This window comes from Durio zibethinus, chromosome 21, assembly GCF_047325235.1.
Source record: "Durio zibethinus cultivar Kanyao isolate XHJ-2024 chromosome 21, ASM4732523v1, whole genome shotgun sequence".
Classification (NCBI taxonomy): Eukaryota; Viridiplantae; Streptophyta; class Magnoliopsida; order Malvales; family Malvaceae; genus Durio; species Durio zibethinus.
The window spans coordinates 6,674,231-6,693,948 of NC_143182.1; the positions used below are offsets into that span (position 1 = coordinate 6,674,231).

At 37.6% G+C, this 19,718-nt stretch overlaps 1 protein-coding gene across 4 annotated transcripts; it reads left to right on the forward strand.

The window, feature by feature from the left end:
- Positions 1-397: 397 nt before the first annotated feature.
- Positions 398-19,253, forward strand: LOC111305227 (protein SPIRRIG-like). 4 transcript variants are annotated; one of them, XM_022902555.2, is made up of 19 exons: positions 398-951; positions 2,806-2,875; positions 2,958-3,043; positions 3,882-4,017; positions 4,120-4,176; positions 4,494-4,670; positions 5,025-5,216; positions 5,330-5,395; positions 6,801-6,915; positions 7,118-8,280; positions 8,547-9,246; positions 9,330-9,432; positions 9,540-10,654; positions 10,740-12,378; positions 12,549-15,608; positions 15,926-16,234; positions 16,483-16,789; positions 16,934-17,080; positions 17,505-19,253. In XM_022902555.2, the coding sequence occupies exons 1-19, from the start codon at positions 761-763 to the stop codon at positions 18,678-18,680; spliced, it is 10,809 nt and encodes a 3,602-aa protein (XP_022758290.2). In that variant the 5' UTR covers positions 398-760; the 3' UTR covers positions 18,681-19,253. The 4 variants fall into 4 exon arrangements, with proteins under 4 accessions (XP_022758290.2, XP_022758292.2, XP_089607271.1 ...); XM_022902557.2 differs by lacking the exons at positions 2,958-3,043; positions 3,882-4,017; positions 4,120-4,176 and having other exon boundaries at positions 628-951; XM_089751145.1 differs by lacking the exons at positions 16,483-16,789; positions 16,934-17,080; positions 17,505-19,253 and having other exon boundaries at positions 628-951; positions 15,892-16,032.
- Positions 19,254-19,718: the final 465 nt, after the last annotated feature.

Consider the following 19,718-nt stretch of genomic DNA (forward strand, 5'->3'; position numbering starts at 1 on the left):
GTTATCTCTTAATCTTGTGCCTTCAATTTTGCGGGAGCAAATGAGGATCGGAACAACGCCATCACGTCTTGTCCGTCAATCTCGATATGCCACGTGGAATTTGTGGTGGTCATGATCCCACGCTGACGTGATAAAACGGTAAATAAGTAGAAGTAGTAAATATAAAAAAAAAAATACTTCCATTTGTTTATATTTTATTTATTAATTAAAAAAAAAGTCTGCAGAGAAGGAAATATATAGAGCGAGAAACAAGGCGCGGAGTGGCCGTCCAAAAACAGCAGAGAAGAGAGAGAGAGTAATATTGAGTGTTGATGATCATCATTTTATTTTTCTCAACCGAAGTCGCGTTTCGTTGTTAACTCTCCTCTATTTTAGGGCTAGGAAAAAGATACAAATTTTTTTCAAAAAACACAAACGACTAGAAATTTGAAAAATAGAAAAAATTAAGACGACGTAAAGGAAAACACAAAAAGAAAAAGCACAAATTAATCGCAGATCCCCTTCTTCACCCTATTCCGATCGTTCCGTTAGTCGCATTTTCCAGCTGTATTCACACTGTTTCTTTCAAATTTATAATTTATTTCACTTTCCATTTTTTTGATTTTTTTTTGGCTTGGGGGTTATTGTATTGGAATTCTTTTGTTGGTTGGGTGAATAATCGGAAACGGAGGTGGAATGAGATCCTTCTAGACGAGATTTCTAGAAGGCAGGGATCTGGTGCTTGTGGCGCTGTCGGATGAGAGAAGGAAGGCGCATGTAAATGTTTCAAAGATCGGGAGGGAAAACAATGAAATGGGTATCATTGCTTAAGGACATTAAGGAAAAGGTCGGTTTAACTCAATCTCCTACTGCTACTTCAACTGCTACCACTGCTTCTTTTTCTTCCTCCTCTTCCAATCGCGATGGCAATGCTTCCTCAACTCGTTACGACTTTGCTTCCTCTCCTTCGAGGTTCGATTTAAATTTGGGCTCTTTCTTATATTTTAAAATTTGTTTTGATTTTCATTGCTCTTATTTCCATTAGTTAATCAATGATAATTAAATTAATCAGAGGAACTTGTAGAATCATAGTTGCACGCATTATTTATTTATTCTTTCATCTCCTTGACTTGTAGTTGCTTGCTTTTAACTTTGATCTCCAATGTATTTTGGGCAATTAGAAGTATAATTTCAGTTATATCGGGTGCTTTTTCTATTTTTTAATGTTTTTTATAAGATAATCTTTGATGAGATTTTCTTAAGTATATTCTACAACAAATTAGATTGAAAGGTTTAAATTTAGTTGTTAATAGCTTTTTTATACTTTTTGATGTAGTATTATGAATGGGGGAACTAAATTTTCAGGTGCCAATGTGTGGTCTTGTGGCAAGCATTTGTGATTGCTAGTATTTTATCTGCTAGGGCAACTATTACTTTGTTAGTATAAGGTTGTATAACCGGCCTAAGTCATGCAAGTTTGGTTAGTTCTGGATTGCTGTTTCCACTAAAAGGCAACAAGAGAAAGAAGACAGAAGCAAACAGGTAGCAAAAAATAGCTAAAAAATGAGTTAGAAATGATCCTATAGAAGTTCCCAAAGATACATATAATGGGTTCTATAAGCAAATGAATAGGTAAGTGTAGTATAAAGGAGAATTGGACCAAAACTGTGGTGAAGGCCTTATAGTGTAATGAGAAGAGTAATAACAATCCAGTTGGCAATTATTGAAAATAGGATGATGGCCTGCAATATGATGAATGCTACCTCTCTATTAACTTGTTGGGGATTTTTTTTTTTTTTTTTTGCATCTTTCAAAGTCTTGAGCATCTGAACTTTTGTTGTGTCTTTGCTTTGTTTCTGCTGTTGAAATGTTTTGCTTACTTCTGAAATCCATGTTCGTGAACTTGCTTCCTCGGCATTTTGAGATGAGTTGACACCTATGGTCTAGTGGTAAATGGCAGGTAATTTTGAAATCAGGCTTAGGTGCAAGCTTGCATTTACTGCTTGGAATAGTGTGGATGATTGGATTATCAGTGCATATATGTTTTGTTTACTGAAATTTTTATGTTTGGGTTGTAATAAAATAGCCTATTAATATCATCTATCATGGGTATCAAAGATGTTAGGATGCTGTTTAGTTACAAATAAGTCATGCAATTTGTCCATTTTCTCTTTTTTTTTTTAAATTTCGTTATGTTGCTATCGAAACTATGTGTGATAGTGGAAGATCCTTTTCTGTGCTACTGCCTGCTGTTTTCTTTAAAGTAGGGAGTTGATAATAATGTAATGCTAATGCCTCTTTATTAGTTTTGTAATACCAATTTTTGAGTATGAGATTATGCTAAATTTTTGGTGTTTAAAATTAGGTTTCAACCTTCAATTATTGTACTATACCTTTATTTTTGTTGTTGTGCAATATTTAGTCATATGATTGTACTTGTAATTCCCTTCTATTTTATTGTCTTTAAAGTAGGGAGTTGATAATAGTATAATGCTAATGCCTCTTTGTTAGTCCTGTTACATCAATGCGTTGAGTGTGAGACTATGCTAAATATTTGATGTTTAAAATTAGGTTTCAACTTTCAATTATTGCACTATACCTTTTTTTTTTGGTTGTTGTACTGTATTTAATCATATTATTATACTCGTAATTCCTTTCTGTTTTATTGTGATTTAATTGACTGCATATTTTTTTAATTCACTCGTATCTGTTACTTAAATTACATTTTAAAAGTTGCAAAGTGCCTTTTCTCTTCTTCCACATCTTTCGCACTAAGGATGTGACATTTCTTTCTTCTGGACTTTATTTTTTTTCTTGTGAATGCAGAGACAAACATGAATTGGAGTTGGATTTCAAGAGATTTTGGGAAGAGTTCCGCTCATCCAGTTCTGAAAAGGTTCTTTCTCATCTATATTTTAATTCCTGGCACTCTTTTATGTACCTTCTCGATTTCCCTCACGTTTGTAGTGTCTTTGCAGGAGAAAGAAGTGGCCTTGAATTGGACCGTTGATGCTTTTTGTAGATTAGTCAAGCAGCATTCTAATGTTTCTCAATTAGTTGCCCTGTATGGATGCTGATACTCCAGACTATTTTCTTAATATTGCATAGTTTATTTTGTCTGAAATATTTGTCAAGGACTTTTACTGTTTTCTGATCATTGACCAAAACTTTTATACCCCTTGACATTGTTGAGCACTGTTGCCATTGGTTGCTCTGTTCCATCCAGTCTTCATATACTTGTTTGAGTTGTTGGGAAACTCTACTTCAGTAACATTATAACTTTCTTTTCATGTTTCATCAGAAAATATTTCAAAGCAGAGTTAGCTATACTCTAAAGTCTGTGTATCTAAATTCTTTCTCCTGATATTTAGTCATACTTTATGATTTGTTCTTGTTTTGACTTGATCTGGTTGCCATTAGAATGATTTTGTTCTTTCTATTTTCTATCATTATTTAGATTTATGATGGTGTTGGCTTTAATTATTAGGTAAGACCCATACTATGCAATTTAATACAAAATTTGACTATTCAAACTATGTAGACACTAGCTATTTAGTTGATACAGTTTTCTCCTTCCAAATATTAACATCTAATAAGGATTGCTGTACTTAAAGTTAGTTCTTTGTAATTTTATGAAGTTTACATCAGCTTCTGCTTCAAATCTCATAAAGAAATCGTCAATTAATCAATTTTGTTGCACCATTTGAATTATTAATAATTTTTTTCTCTCCGTAGAAAACTGTTAGATTATATCTGTGCTTATTGTTTGCTGAATAGTTATTAGCTCTGTACTGTGCATCTCTAGTGCTATGAATTGGTTGTCTTTATTCAAATGATATTGTGACTTTCTTTCTTCAACTTTGACCATGTTGACTAATATTAAGGGCCCTAATTAATTACAGGTTAGTAGAAACACATATATTCTCTTTTGTTGTGGGAAGAGCGTTTGTAACAGATATTGAAAAGTTAAAAATTAGCAGCAAAACAAGATCTTTGGATGTACTGAAAGTTTTGCAGTTTTTCTCTGAGGTCACCAAGGTTTGGCGCTGGGATCCAAGTGCTTTATATGTCAATATATTTATTGTCCATATTGTATGTGGGTTGCTTTTTGGAGTTACATTCATGTGTGCTGATCCGCAGGGTGGCTTCAGTCCCGGTTCAAATTTGTTGACTGCTGTTGAAGTCCTTGTGTCTGGGGTATATATCTCATTAATCTTTAATAGCTTAATTGATGTTCTGTAGGTGGAATCATGTCATTATATTTATTGCTTGGAACAAGCTTGTGTTATTTCTCCCATCAGAAGATAGATACTACAACCTCTAATGATATTTGAATTAATTTATTGAAAAACTAACCAATATACTTTTGAATTTTTTTTTGAAGTAATGTGATTGATTTGGAATGGTACTTAACTTCTTATAATTTTGCATCACAGTTGCATCCTGAAATCTGTTCTTTCTGATATTGAAACACCATTAATTGTTATTATTGTTATTTTTTCTGTTGTTTGCAGCCTATCGATAAACAATCTCTCCTTGATTCTGGGATATTTTGCTGTCTCATACGTATCCTGAATGCTCTTTTGAGTCCTGATGAGGCATATCTGAGGCCAAAAATTACTGATTCTGAAGAATTAATTCTAGCTGAAAAGGATTCAATTGATGATGCTGGGCAAGCCCGCCTACTTGAGGTAGTTTTCTTTCCTGGATTCTGTTAACTTCCAATTGCTTTTTACATATGCTGAATATATATGTATGTATGTTCGGGCATGTATATTGGTACTTTTGCTGTCTATAGTTACTGCTTAAAATTAAAAAAAAAAAGAAATCTTATTGCACATTGTTAAACTTATTTTTTACTCTCATTTATGACTATTTATACTTTTAAATATTCAATTTAATCATACATCTTTTCTTTCCCATTTTGTGGTCCCCACTTTATTTCTATCTACTATACTCTCTTGTAAACCAGTTGTATATTTGGAAAACAGGTGACTTGAATAATGCCTTTTGGTTTGACTTTAAACTTATTGCTATTCATTCAGGTAGAAGGAAGTGTCGTTCATATTATGAAAGCATTGGCAAGCCATCCTTCAGCAGCACAGAGTTTGATCGAGGATGATTCTCTGATGTTGCTATTTCAGATGGTTGCTAATGGTTCTTTAACTGTCTTCTCTAGGTATAAGGAAGGACTTATTTCACTGCATATCATACAACTACATAGACATGCTATGCAGGTAAATTGTTGTGCTTTGCTATTTAAATGTTAATAACTGGTATGAAGGAGGCTTATATGACCTTCATGTGCCGATTGTTAACTGTTGTTCTTATAATTTGCTTGTTCTGCTAGATCCTTGGACTTCTTTTGGTCAATGACAATGGAAGCACAGCCAAATACATACACAAACATCATCTGGTATGTACCTTTGTGGAAAGTTTTAAGGGCATATCTGAAGAACATACGTTGCTTGTTAGATGTAGTTTCTTTTCTTTTCTTCTTCTAAATATTGTTTCCTATTCTTTAGAGGATCTTTAGTCATTGGATTACATTTTTGTCTTTACATTTAAGGCTTGTTTACAGTTGATTTCGGGTGGAATAGTGAAGAATTATATAGGCAGCAAGAAAGGAATTATGCATCATGTTGGGGATTACTAGAGCAATTTAGGCAAAATTTTGGATGGGAGCATAGTCCATGATTAAGTGAGCGTAGGATCCTGTGTTAACTAAGAGTGGAAAGGTTAAGTTGACTACTTTTAGGAATTTAAAATAATGTGCAATTTTGTATATAAAAAAGTAGGCTTCTTTAAGTCTCTTTGCCTTGGCATCAACTCAAATCCAGTGGTGATGGTAACTCAATCGACTGGCTACATCATTGCTGTAGAGTTTATGCTTCCTTGTTTGTTGACTTCTTTTCGGTATAATGGTGGCTAAGACATTGATTCATTGGAGAGGAAGATCTGGTGAGCAAAATAAGAATGTTGATTGATATCAACTTCCATAATTTTTTGATGTGGTCTTTTTGATGACAAAGGCTTAATGGAAATCCTGAAGGAGTTAAACCTTCATTACCTATTTGAAAATGTTATTTTCTCTTAAACTGATCGTACAGTTGGAGGGCTTTTACTTTCTCTTATACTACCTTTCTGAATCTTCAGTACATAGTTTCTATATAGTGCTTACATGTCATTCTCTTATTGCCTACTTACTGTTTTATAGCTGCACCTTGTTGCATAAGTCTTATTAAATACTCTGAAGAAGGAATTCTTGATTGTAATATCTTAAATGGTGTCTTTGGGAACAGCTTCATTTGTTCTTGTTTTCTTCATTTGAACTGAGAGAAATATTAAAGCTTTTCATAAGATGCAGTGGGTGACTTGTGAGAGATTGAGATATTTATTTTTAGGAGCCTTTATGGTTTATGCTGCTTTTCAAGTGTCGTCTTTCTGTCTGCTTCTCTTTCTGCATTATTTGGATTTGTTTTATATGACCTATAGAAGGAAACAGTCCATATTTCATCTCACCTGGGGCAGGGCTGCCACAGGTGTATATTATCTACCTTTCAACATTTGAAACACTACTGAAGGATGTCTTTTGAGCCTAAGGTTTTCCTTTAGTTTGCAATATACATCTCTTATGCTCACCATGCAACCAAGTTTAACTGTTAATTTTGTTTTTTTCGTATTCTTATTCTTTCATCAATTTTCTTATTTATATTTTATAAGTTTCTCAAGTATCTATTTGGTCTATTATTTCCTTGGTGCCTTGTCATTCATCAAATATGTCCTTCGACATGTGTTTCATATGCTGTTCTTTTGTGCAGATTAAAGTTCTTCTAATGGCTGTGAAAGATTTTAATCCAGATTTTGGGGACCCTGCCTATACTGTTGGAATTGTGGACTTGTTACTTGAATGTGTGGAATTGTCCTATAGACCAGGTAATTCGTTCGTGAATTTTCCTTGTTGAATTGTTTAAGAAGGCTATGATTAGTGTATGGATTTTGTCAATGAATTGTAATTTCTTTGATCTTGGCTTTTGAAAGAATTAATATTTTAGCTATTCTTTTGTTTGATGATTCTTATTTGAGATTTTTCCTTGTCTTGTGTGATTTGCTGATATCATGCAACTTTGACTTGTAGAGGCTGGTGGTGTCAGGCTTAGGGAAGATATACATAATGCCCATGGTTATCACTTCCTTGTTCAGTTTGCTCTAGTTCTGTCCTCCATGCCACGGAATCAAGGCATTCAATCTATTTATTTGAAGCCTCAGGCTGACAAAGATAGTGGTTCAGATAGTGCTCATGCTTCTGACAATGTACGGAAACAGGATTTCATAGAAAAAGAGGACCCTTCTTCTGAACATCTCTCACCCACTTTGAGTAGGCTACTTGATGTCCTCGTTAACCTAGCTCAAACAGGTCCTGCTGAAGGCAAAAAATCCAAGTATTCTCACACCAAGGCCAGTGGCCATAGCAGAAGTCGAACATCATCTACTGACAGGCTTGGTGATGAAATTTGGGAACAGGGAAATACTAAAGTTAAAGACCTTGAAGCTGTCCAGATGTTGCAGGACATTTTTCTCAAGGCAGACAGCAGGGATTTGCAGGCGGAAGTATTAAACAGAATGTTTAAAATATTTTCAAGTCATCTTGAAAACTATAAGTTGTGCCAGCAACTAAGGACTGTTCCTCTCTTGATCTTAAATATGGCTGGATTTCCTTCATCGTTGCAAGAGATAATTTTGAAAATTCTTGAATATGCTGTGACTGTGGTGAATTGCGTTCCTGAGCAAGAACTGCTGTCTCTATGTTGCTTATTACAGCAACCAATTACATCAGAATTAAAGCTCACCATCCTTTCTTTCTTTGTAAAGCTCCTATCCTTTGATCAACAATACAAGAAAGTACTACGAGAAGTAGGTGTGCTGGAAGTCTTGTTAGATGATTTGAAGCAACATAAGTTTCTTTTGGGTCCAGACCAACATGGTGGTAGTGCCAATCAGTTGGAGAGAAAATCCAGCTCCAGCAGCTTCAAGAAACACTTGGGCAATAAGGATGTTATTATTACTTCACCCAAGCTCATGGAATCTGGATCAGGGAAGTTTCCTATTTTTGAAGCTGAGGGTACAGTTGTAGTTGCCTGGGATTGTATGGTTTCATTAGTAAAGAAAGCTGAAGCCAACCAAGCTTCATTCCGATCCGCGAATGGTTTGACCACTATTCTCCCTTTCCTGGTGTCCAATATTCATCGTCCTGGGGTCCTACGGATATTGTCATGTTTGATCACTGAAGACACCATGCAGGTTCGTCGAGATGCATGTTCTTCTGTTTGATAGGTTTAAATTTGGATAGATCTTATATTCAAGAAGGCTTTTCTTCTCCCCTTTTAACATTTTACTTTTTCTCTTTTCCTACCATAATGAGCATTTTCAATCTTAACTTCCAATTGGTGTACTGTTAAATGTCCTTGTCCCTTTGCATGCTTTCATGCAGGAGTTAACTGCACATACAAAACTGTTATTTTGCGTTTATGATTTGTCACACCAAACTGGATACTCCTTTTTTCCAGGGTCATCCTGAAGAATTAGGAGCACTTGTTGAAGTTTTAAAGAGTGGAATGGTTACAAGTGTTTCTGGACATCAATATGAGCTTCAAAGTGATGCAAAATGTGATACAATGGGAGCCTTGTGGCGCATTCTGGGAGTAAATAATGCAGCTCAGAGAGTCTTTGGTGAAGCCACTGGATTTTCACTTCTGCTGACCATCCTTCACAGCTTTCAGGGTGATGAAGGACACTCAGAAGAATCTTCTTTATTAGTTTATATCAAAGTGTTCACATATTTGTTGCGCCTTATGACAGCTGGGGTGTGTGGTAATGCCATTAATAGGACAAAATTGCATGCTATTATATCATCACAAACTTTTTATGATCTTCTATCTGAGTCTGGTTTGCTGTGTGTGGATTATGAGAAGCAAGTGATACAGTTGTTCTTGGAACTTGCTCTTGAAATTGTCCTTCCTCCTTTCATGACACCAGAGAGTGCCATATCAGCTGATATGGCTGAAAATGAGTCCGCTATTTTTCTCGTGACCACTCCATCTGGTTTGGTTAATCCTGATAAGGAACGAGTATACAATGCTGGTGCTGTTAGAGTTCTGATCCGTTCATTGTTGCTTTTTACTCCTAAGGTGCAGTTAGAAGTGCTGAACCTCATTGGGAAGCTTGCTTGTTCTGGCCCCTTCAATCAGGAAAATCTCACCTCTGTAGGTGAGATATAATCTTCTATTGCCTTTATGCTCTTTCTGTATCAGACATTAATTTCTTAATATTTGCTTTTCCAATGTGTTTAGGTTGTGTGGAACTTCTACTGGAGATAATTCACCCCTTCCTTTCAGGCTCATCGTCGTTACTCTCTTATGCTTTGAAGATAGTAGAGGTTCTAGGTGCATATAGGTAGGCCATGTGGTCTTGTCTAGGAACCATTACATTTGCACAGTATTTTTTTTATTTTTGTTTGTATTTTATTCTTTCTGAAATGAGGTTTGTATTTCTGGTGATAGGTTGTCCACATCTGAACTCCGAGCACTTGTAAGATATATTTTGCAAATGAGGCTGATGAAATCAGATCATACATTTGTTGATATGATGGAGAGGTTAATTCTCATGGAAGATATGGCCTTGGAAAATGTGTCTTTGGCTCCATTTGTTGAGATGGACATGAGAAAGATTGGGCATGCTTCTGTTCAGGTGTCTCTGGGAGAAAGATCTTGGCCTCCTGCTGCTGGTTATTCATTTGTTTGTTGGTTTCAGTTCCAAAACTTTTTGCGAACACAAGCAAAAGAAACTGATCCTGCCAAAGCTGGTCCTTCGAAGAAGAAAAGTGGCTCAAATGGGCAGCATAATGACCGGCATATTCTCCGGATATTTTCGGTTGGTGCAGTAAATGATGAGAATACTTTCTATGCAGAACTTTATCTTCAAGAGGATGGTTTTCTTACCCTTGCCACCAGCAACTCTTGCTCCTTGTCATTTTCTGGATTAGAACTGGCAGAAGGCCGGTGGCATCATCTTGCTGTTGTTCATAGCAAACCAAATGCTCTTGCTGGACTATTCCAAGCTAGTGTTGCTTATGTTTATCTTGATGGGAAGCTAAGGCACACAGGAAGATTAGGATATTCACCCTCTCCCATTGGAAAACCTTTGCAGGTCATTATTGGGACTCCAGTTACTTGTGCAAGTATTAGCAACTTGACATGGAGACTCCGCTCTTGCTATCTTTTTGAGGAAGTGCTCACGCCGGGTTGTATTTGTCTCATGTACATCCTTGGTAGAGGATATAGAGGGCTTTTCCAAGATGCAGATCTTCTCCGATTTGTTCCCAACCAGGCTTGTGGTGGTGGTAGCATGGCTATCTTAGATTCATTAGATGCCGACTTGTCTGTACCTCCTGGCATGCAGAAGCTTGAAAGTGCAAGCAAGCAGGGAGACTCGAAGGCAGATGGAAGTGGAATTGTTTGGGATTTGGATAGATTAGGCAACCTTTCGTTTCAGCTCTCTGGTAAAAAACTCATATTTGCATTTGATGGAACATGTGTGGAGGCTGTTCGATCATCTGGGACATCTTTCATGCTCAATCTGGTTGATCCCTTGTCAGCTGCTGCTTCTCCCATTGGAGGTGAATAAGATTTTCTCCCTTGTATGAGTAATCATTGTGACAATTCATCATATCTGAATTGTTCTTTCTTTTGTTGTCTATGCAGGTATACCACGGTTTGGGCGTCTTAATGGTGATATCTATATCTGTAGGCAATGTGTGATTGGTGATACCATCCGCCCTATCGGTGGGATGTCTGTCATTTTGGCCCTTGTTGAGGCTGCTGAGACTAGGGATATGCTCCATATGGCCCTTTCATTTCTTGCCTGCGCGCTTCATCATAATCCTCAAAATGTAAGAGACATGCAAACATACAGGGGATACCATTTACTAGCTCTATTCCTGCATCGGAGGATGTCATTATTTGATATGCAGTGTCTTGAGATATTTTTCCAGATTGCTGCATGTGAAGCGTCATTTTCTGAACCAAATAAATTGGAACGTATTCAAACTTTTATATCACCTACCGCAACTATTCATGAAACAAGCTTTGAGGATCTTAATTTCTCAAAGTTCCGTGATGAAACATCTTCAGTTGGATCTCATGTTGACATGGATGATTTTTCTGCCCCGAAGGATTCATTCAGCCATGTTTCAGAGCTAGAAAATGCTGATATGCCAGTTGAAACTTCAAACTGCATTGTCTTGTCAAACGCAGATATGGTAGAACACGTTTTGCTGGACTGGACACTGTGGGTAACTGCCCCAGTTTCCATTCAAATTGCACTCTTAAATTTTCTAGAGCATCTTGTTTCTATGCATTGGTACAGGAATCACAACCTTACAGTTCTTCGTCGAATCAACCTTGTTCAACATTTACTGGTGACTTTGCAGCGTGGTGATGTTGAAGTTCCTGTTTTGGAAAAATTAGTTGTACTGCTTGGGGTCATATTGGAAGATGGGTTCCTGGCATCTGAACTAGAAAACGTGGTTAGGTTTGTTATTATGACATTTGATCCACCTGAGCTGAAACCGCAGCATCAAATAATGCGTGAATCCATGGGAAAGCACGTGATTGTTAGGAATATGCTTTTGGAGATGCTTATTGATCTTCAAGTAACCATCAAATCGGAAGAGATGATTGAGCAGTGGCATAAAATTGTCTCTTCTAAATTAATAACATATTTTCTTGATGAAGCTGTTCATCCTACAAGTATGAGATGGATCATGACTCTTCTTGGTGTGTGTCTGGCTTCTTCTCCCACTTTTGCTCTTAAATTTCGCTCAAGTGGAGGTTATCAAGGTCTGATGCGTGTGCTTCCTAGTTTCTATGATTCTCCCGATATATATTATATCTTGTTCTGTCTCATATTTGGGAAGCCTGTTTATCCAAGATTGCCAGAGGTCCGTATGCTGGACTTTCATGCACTAATGCCAAGCGATGGAGGCCATGTGGAGTTGAAATTTGTAGAACTATTGGAATCTATAATTGCTATGGCAAAATCCACCTTTGATAAGCTGAGCATGCAGTCAATACTTGCCCACCAAACTGGAAATCTTTCCCATCTTGTCGCAGAACTGGTGATGGAAAACACAGACATGGCTGGGGAGCTTCAGGGTGAAGCTCTCATGCACAAGACATATGCCGCACGCCTAATGGGTGGGGAGGCATCTGCTCCTGCTGCTGCAACCTCAGTTCTGAGGTTCATGGTTGATTTAGCAAAGATGTGCCCTTCCTTCTCTGCTGTTTCCAGACGAGCAGAGTTTCTAGAAAGCTGTGTTGACCTTTATTTTTCTTGTGTTAGGTTTGTCTTGAGCTACATTCTCAGTTTATACTTAAACATTTTGTTTTGCATTAATTGCATATTTAATGTTTATGTAATGTTCCATAAAAGAATATGTTTATATAATGTAATATAATGCTTATATGATCTTTAATCTTTAATCTTGTTTCTGTTTGTATTTTGTCTTGCAGGTCTGCTCACACAGTGAAGATGGCAAGAGAGCTCTCTGCAAAGACAGAAGTGAAGAATTTGAATGATTGTGATGATGCTAGTTCACAAAATACATTCTCTAGCTTGCCTGTAGAGCAGGAGCAATCAGCCAAGACTTCTATTAGTGCTGGAAGCTTCCCTCAAGCACAGGTCAGTTCAAGTTCTGAAGGAATGCCTGTCTCTTCTAATTTCACAGCTGAAGATAAAGAAGAGATGAAGTCTACTACATTCCTGGAGGAATTGAACAAATCCTTGCAGGAAGATGTCCAAGTTATTCAGAGCATAGATGGTGTTAGTGTTGATCAGGTTTCTGCCACCTCAAGCACAAATGAATTCAGCTTCCATAGTATGAAAGACAATCTCTCAATTCAACCACCAGATTCCCAGAGTTCTGTGTCTCTTGCTATTCTAGATTCTCCTGCTTTATCCGAGAAATCCAATTCCAAAATCCCCCTCACACCCTCCTCATCTCCAATTATTGCTCTGACTTCCTGGTTAAGTGCAAATCATAATGAATCCAAAAAGCCCATAATTGCCACACCTTCCATGGAGTCTTCTTTGTCTGTTAGTGATTTTGATCAATCCTCGGACTTGAAGTCTGGCTCTCAAGGGCCAACAGCTGCAAATATGACATTTTCTGTTACTCCAAAGCTTCTTCTGGAAATGGATGATTCTGGCTATGGTGGTGGTCCTTGTTCTGCTGGGGCAACTGCTATGTTGGATTTTATAGCTGAAGTACTGGCTGACTTTTTAACAGAGCAAATAAAAGCAGCACAAGTTGTGGAGAGCATCTTGGAAATGGTTCCGCTATATGTTGAAGCTGAATCTATGTTGGTTTTCCAAGGTTTGTTTCTTAGCAGACTAATGAACTTTCTTGAAAGGCATCTCTTGCGTGATGATGAAGAAGATGAGAAAAAGCTAGATAAGCCAAAATGGTCCTCAAACTTAGACGCTTTATGCTGGATGATTGTTGATCGTGTTTACATGGGTGCTTTCCCCCAACCTGCTGGTGTACTGAAAACTCTAGATTTCTTGTTATCAATGTTGCAATTGGCAAACAAAGATGGTCGAATTGAAGAAGCAGCTCCTACTGGCAAGGGTCTTTTGTCTATTACAAGAGGAAGCAGACAACTTGATGCTTATGTACATTCCATTCTTAAGAATACAAATAGGATGATACTGTACTGCTTCCTACCGACATTCCTGATAACCTTAGGGGAAGATGATCTCCTTTCCTCCTTGGGACTGCTTATGGAACCCAAGAAAAGATCACCCACAAACTCTTCAGAAGAAGATCCAGGAATTGATATCTGCACAGTTTTGCAGTTATTGGTTGCTCACCGACAAATCATTTTCTGTCCTAGCAATCTTGATACTGATCTAAATTGCTGTCTTTGTGTAAATTTGATTTCTCTTCTTCGTGACCAAAGGCGGAATGTACAGAACATGGCAATTGATGTTGTCAAGTATTTACTGGTTCATCGAAGAGCTGCTCTGGAAGACTTACTTGTCTCTAAACCTAACCAAGGACAGCATCTAGATGTACTGCATGGAGGTTTTGACAAATTGTTGACTGGAAGTTTATCTACTTTCTTTGATTGGCTTCAGAGCTCTGAACAGATGGTAAATAAAGTACTTGAGCAATGTGCGGCAATAATGTGGGTGCAGTATATTGCTGGCTCAGCAAAATTTCCTGGAGTAAGAATTAAAGGCATGGAGGGTCGTCGTAAGAGGGAAATGGGAAGAAGATCGCGAGATACTTCAAAGTTTGACCTAAAACACTGGGAGCAAGTGAATGAAAGGAGATATGCATTGGAGGTGGTTCGTGATACAATGTCTACTGAGTTGAGAGTTGTCCGTCAGGATAAGTATGGATGGGTTCTCCATGCTGAGAGCGAATGGCAAACCCATCTCCAACAACTTGTACATGAACGAGGAATATTCCCAATTCGTAAATCCTCTGGGCCTGAAGATCTTGAATGGCAACTTTGCCCCATCGAGGGTCCCTACAGGATGCGCAAAAAGCTTGAGCGTTGTAAATTAAAAATTGATAGTATCCGAAATGTTCTTGATGGGCAGCTGGAATTAGGTGAAACAGAGCTCTCTAAAGTCAAACATGAGGATGGTCTAGATGTTTCTGATTCTGATTCTGAAGCAATTTTCAATCTTTTTAATGATAGTTTTAAACAGAATGGTGTTGACACGGAGCTATATGATGAATCATTGTATAAAGAGTCAGATGATGTGAAGGACGTAACTTCGGTTAGAAATAGTTGGAATGATGACAGAGCTAGCAGTGCAAATGAAGCTAGTCTTCACTCAGCCCTTGAGTTTGGTGGGAAATCTAGTGCAGTCTCTGTCCCTATATCAGAGAGCATACCAGGAAAATCTGAATCTGGATCTCCTAGGCAGTCATCATCTGTTAAAATAGATGAAGTTGAAGTTAAAGTCACAGAGGATAAATTAGATAAGGAACTGCATGATAATGGTGAATATTTAATCAGACCTTATCTGGAACCTCTTGAAAAGATACGATTCAGATATAACTGTGAGCGAGTAGTGGGTCTTGATAAACACGATGGCATATTTCTGATAGGAGAACTTTGTTTGTATGTGATAGAGAACTTCTACATTGACAATTCTGGCTGCCTATGTGAGAAGGAATGTGAAGATGAGCTCTCTGTTATTGATCAGGCATTGGGTGTAAAGAAGGACGTTACTAGCAGTATGGATTTCCAGTCAAAATCAACTTCATCCTGGGCCACAACACCAAAGACATTGGTAGGGGGAAGGGCCTGGGCCTACAATGGTGGTGCATGGGGAAAGGAGAAAATGGTTAGCAGTGGCAATTTACCTCATCCTTGGCATATGTGGAAGCTTGATAGCGTTCATGAGATTTTGAAGCGCGATTACCAGCTACGTCCTGTTGCTATTGAGTTATTCAGCATGGATGGATGCAATGATCTCCTGGTGTTTCACAAAAGAGAGAGAGATGATGTATTCAAAAATCTGGTTGCGATGAATCTACCAAGGAACAGCATGTATGTAACCTGGAACTCTTTTATTCTCTTTTTAGTTTTGTTTTTTCTGGTGGCTTTATGGTGTGGTATTAGCTGCTGTCAGAAAATGAGCTGTGATATCATAGTAAAGAAAAAGACGTATCCACTTGTCTTTCGTGTTTATTTTGAAATTGTTTACTGTTTACCCTTTCCTTCATCATCTATGTTTGGACCAATGATTTTTTTTTCATATACTATTCTTTGCTGTGCTTATGCTGCAACTCTTGAAGTGTTTGTTTTTCTTATCTTCTGAATCTTGGAAAAGATCGATTACTTTGTAATTCTTTTCCTTGCATCAGGTTGGACACAACCATTTCAGGATCTACAAAACAGGAAAGCAATGATGGTGGCCGTCTTTTTAAAATAACAGCTAAATCTTTCTCGAAGAGGTGGCAAAATGGAGAAATCAGCAATTTCCAGTACCTTATGCATCTTAATACCTTGGCGGGACGTGGATACAGCGATCTTACCCAATACCCAGTCTTTCCATGGGTTCTTGCTGATTATGAGAGTGAAAATCTGGACTTGTCTGATCCCAAAACTTTTCGCAAACTTGACAAACCAATGGGCTGTCAGACACCAGAGGGAGAAGAGGAATTTAAGAAAAGGTCAATCCTTATTTATTCAAAATCCTTATTTATTAAAAGAAAAAACTATTTAATAAATATCTGTCTTTGTTACACATGCCGTTTAGTCTTGAATGAATAATTATACTGTAAATGTTCACTGTTGTTCACTGTTTTATGAATGATCATATCATATGAGGCATGTTTGTTTAACATGGTCTTTAAAATGTATGTATTAAGTTGTATGCCTATTTACTGCTTACCATTCCAGTTCTCTTTTATTTTTTCAGATATGAGAGCTGGGATGACCCAGAGGTCCCAAAATTTCATTATGGTTCTCATTATTCTAGTGCTGGCATTGTTCTCTTTTATCTTCTTCGCTTGCCTCCATTTAGTGCTGAAAATCAGAAGCTGCAGGGGGGCCAGTTTGATCATGCTGATCGTCTTTTCAATAGCATAAGAGAGACTTGGTTGAGTGCTGCTGGGAAGGGTAACACATCAGATGTGAAAGAACTGATTCCAGAATTCTTCTACATGCCTGAGTTCTTGGAAAATCGTTTCAATCTTGACTTGGGGGAGAAACAGTCGGGGGAAAAGGTTGGTCTTGGTTAAAGTTTTTAACTTTGAGTTGTGTAGTCTGATCTTTAATTTTTTGTTTGATAATGTGCCAAAATACAGTTTCTTCAAGACTCACAAATTTCTTATTTCTGTTGCTTCTGTTCTTCGTATTCCCCTTCCCAGGTTGGTGATGTTCTCCTACCTCCTTGGGCTAAAGGCAGTGCTAGGAAGTTCATCCGGAAGCATAGAGAAGCCCTAGAATCCAATTTTGTCTCAGAAAATCTGCACCACTGGATAGACCTCATTTTTGGATATAAACAAAGGGGAAAGGTGGGTATTGGCATTCCCTGTGAAGCATATTTTGACCTTAATTCCTGAATTTTCTAAAAGTTGCTACTCATTTCAACACTCACACACACAAACTTGGAAAAGATGTTGAAAATTCTTAAGTTTCAGTCATATGACATTCCTGTTGATATAATTTGCTTTAATCCTTTCTGGATTGCTGTGAAGTTGTTCTGGATGAGTTGCCCATTGCTGGTGGCAACTATTTTTAATTTGAAAAAAATAAATAAATAAAAAAGAGTCCTTTTCTGTTGGCATTTTTCCCCTTCTTTTCTACCCCTCTTTCATTTTCCTAGTTTGACTTCATGTACTGACACAAACCCAAATCCATGTCAATTCCAAGGTTATATGTCTTAAATCTTCTCATTTTTCTGCTTGTAATTCTGTATATTGTTGTTACAACTGACAGGCGGCTGAAGAAGCTGTGAATGTTTTCTACCATTACACGTATGAGGGGAGTGTAGACATAGACTCAGTTGCAGACCCTTCAATGAAAGCCTCCATTCTAGCTCAGATCAATCATTTTGGACAGACACCTAAGCAACTATTCCTCAAACCCCATGTGAAAAGGCGGTCTGACAGAAAGCTTCCTCCTCATCCTCTGAAGCATTCAACTCTTCTTGTTCCCCATGAAATACGGAAAAGCTCTTCTTCCATTGCTCAGATTGTCACTTTCCATGAGAAAATTCTTGTTGCCAGGGCAAACACTTTGCTCAAACCTAGAACGTATGCCAAGTATGTTGCATGGAGTTTTCCTGATCGCAGCTTGAGATTTATGAGCTATGACCAAGATCGACTCCTTTCAACACATGAGAATCTTCATGGAGGAAACCAGATTCAGTGTGCTGGTGTTAGTCATGATGGTCGCATTTTGGTCACTGGCGCTGATGATGGTTTAGTTTCTGTTTGGAGAATCAGTAAGGATGGACCACGTGCCTCAAGACGGTTGCTGTTGGAGAAAGTGCTTTGCTCTCACACAGCAAAAATCACATGTCTTCATGTCAGTCAGCCATATATGCTGATTGTGAGTGGATCAGATGACTGCACTGTTATCATATGGGACCTCAGCTCCTTAGGATTCGTTAGGCAGCTTCCTGAGTTCCCAGCACCAGTTTCTGCAGTCTATGTGAATGATTTAACTGGGGAAATTGTGACAGCTGCTGGAATTCTGCTTGCTGTTTGGAGCATCAATGGGGACTGTCTAGCAGTAATTAGTACATCCCAGCTGCCATCTGATTCTATACTCTCTGTGACGAGCTGTACCTTCTCTGATTGGCAGGAAACAAACTGGTATGTAACCGGTCATCAGAGTGGGGCTGTTAAGGTCTGGCATATGGTTCACTGTTCTGACGAAGAGATCACCATAAGCAAGTCAAATAACAGTGGAACAGGAGGATTGGATTTGGATAAATCACCAGAATACAGATTGGTCCTCCACAAGGTACTAAAGTTTCATAAGCACCCAGTTACCGCCCTTCACTTAACTAGTGACTTGAAGCAGTTGCTGAGTGGTGATTCTGGTGGCCACCTGCTGTCTTGGACGTTACCAGATGAGAGCTTGAAATCTTCTTTCAATCAGGGGTGATAATGATAAAATAACTATTGTGTGATTTTCAGCTATAGTATCAGCTCCTGGATTTATGTTAATGACAAGCATTTGTTGTGAGGGAAACATTGATTCTTTGTTCATGAGAACATGAAAAGGGAAAGGCAATACATCGGGGCTGGCCAGGTATTGTTAGCATGACAAGCTGGGATAATTTATAGGGATGAGGAAGGGAAATTTCTTCTAACCTTGCATATAAATGTTGAAAATTATAAACATTAAGGCTATAAAAATGCATTTGCCTGGTGGCTTGAGCACTCCATTGTGAAGGTGGAATGGCAAGCGACGCTTTTGTTGTATTTTTGACCAGTGGAGGATATTGATTTTGAAAATATCACTCCACTGGTTTTTGTATGTAAATAGATGGAATTGTTAACAGTATGTAAGCAAATTTGTATAGCAAAAGTGCATGGGGATTGGATTTTTTTGGTAGAATTGATCCGGTTTGTTTGGACGAAGGGATGGTTTACGGGATGAGTGTATTACTTTCGGCTAAAATTATTTTTGCCAAGTGTTATTGGGCGGTTACTGCCCATTTTTATTGTTGAGCCACTTTCAATTCTTTTGATAAGTTGATTAGTATTTCCCCTTAATCTCCATTCCTCACATCTGCAATGTGCCTAGATGCTGGCATCAGCCGAGGAAACCTTCAGCCGTTGGCTTACTCAAAATCTTCAGACCTTCTCTATCCCGGAATGCATTCCTTTTCTAGTGGCAAATGCCATTAGAAAATGCAAAGAGATGGAGCTTCTATTCACATTTTTTTCTCTTCATACCTTTTCCTTTTTCAAAATCATTTTAATTGAAATTATTCAATTACTTCTTCTTTCTTTTTGTCTTTACATCCCTTTTACTTCTAAGTTTTTGAATTTACAAATTCGAAAGCTTTTAAAAGGTTTTTGATTTATAAATTTGAAATCTCTTAAAATTTTTTAAATTTACAAATTTAAAAATTTTTAAAAGTTTTCAGATTTACATATTTAAAAATTTAAAATTTTTTATACGATATTTTTTCTT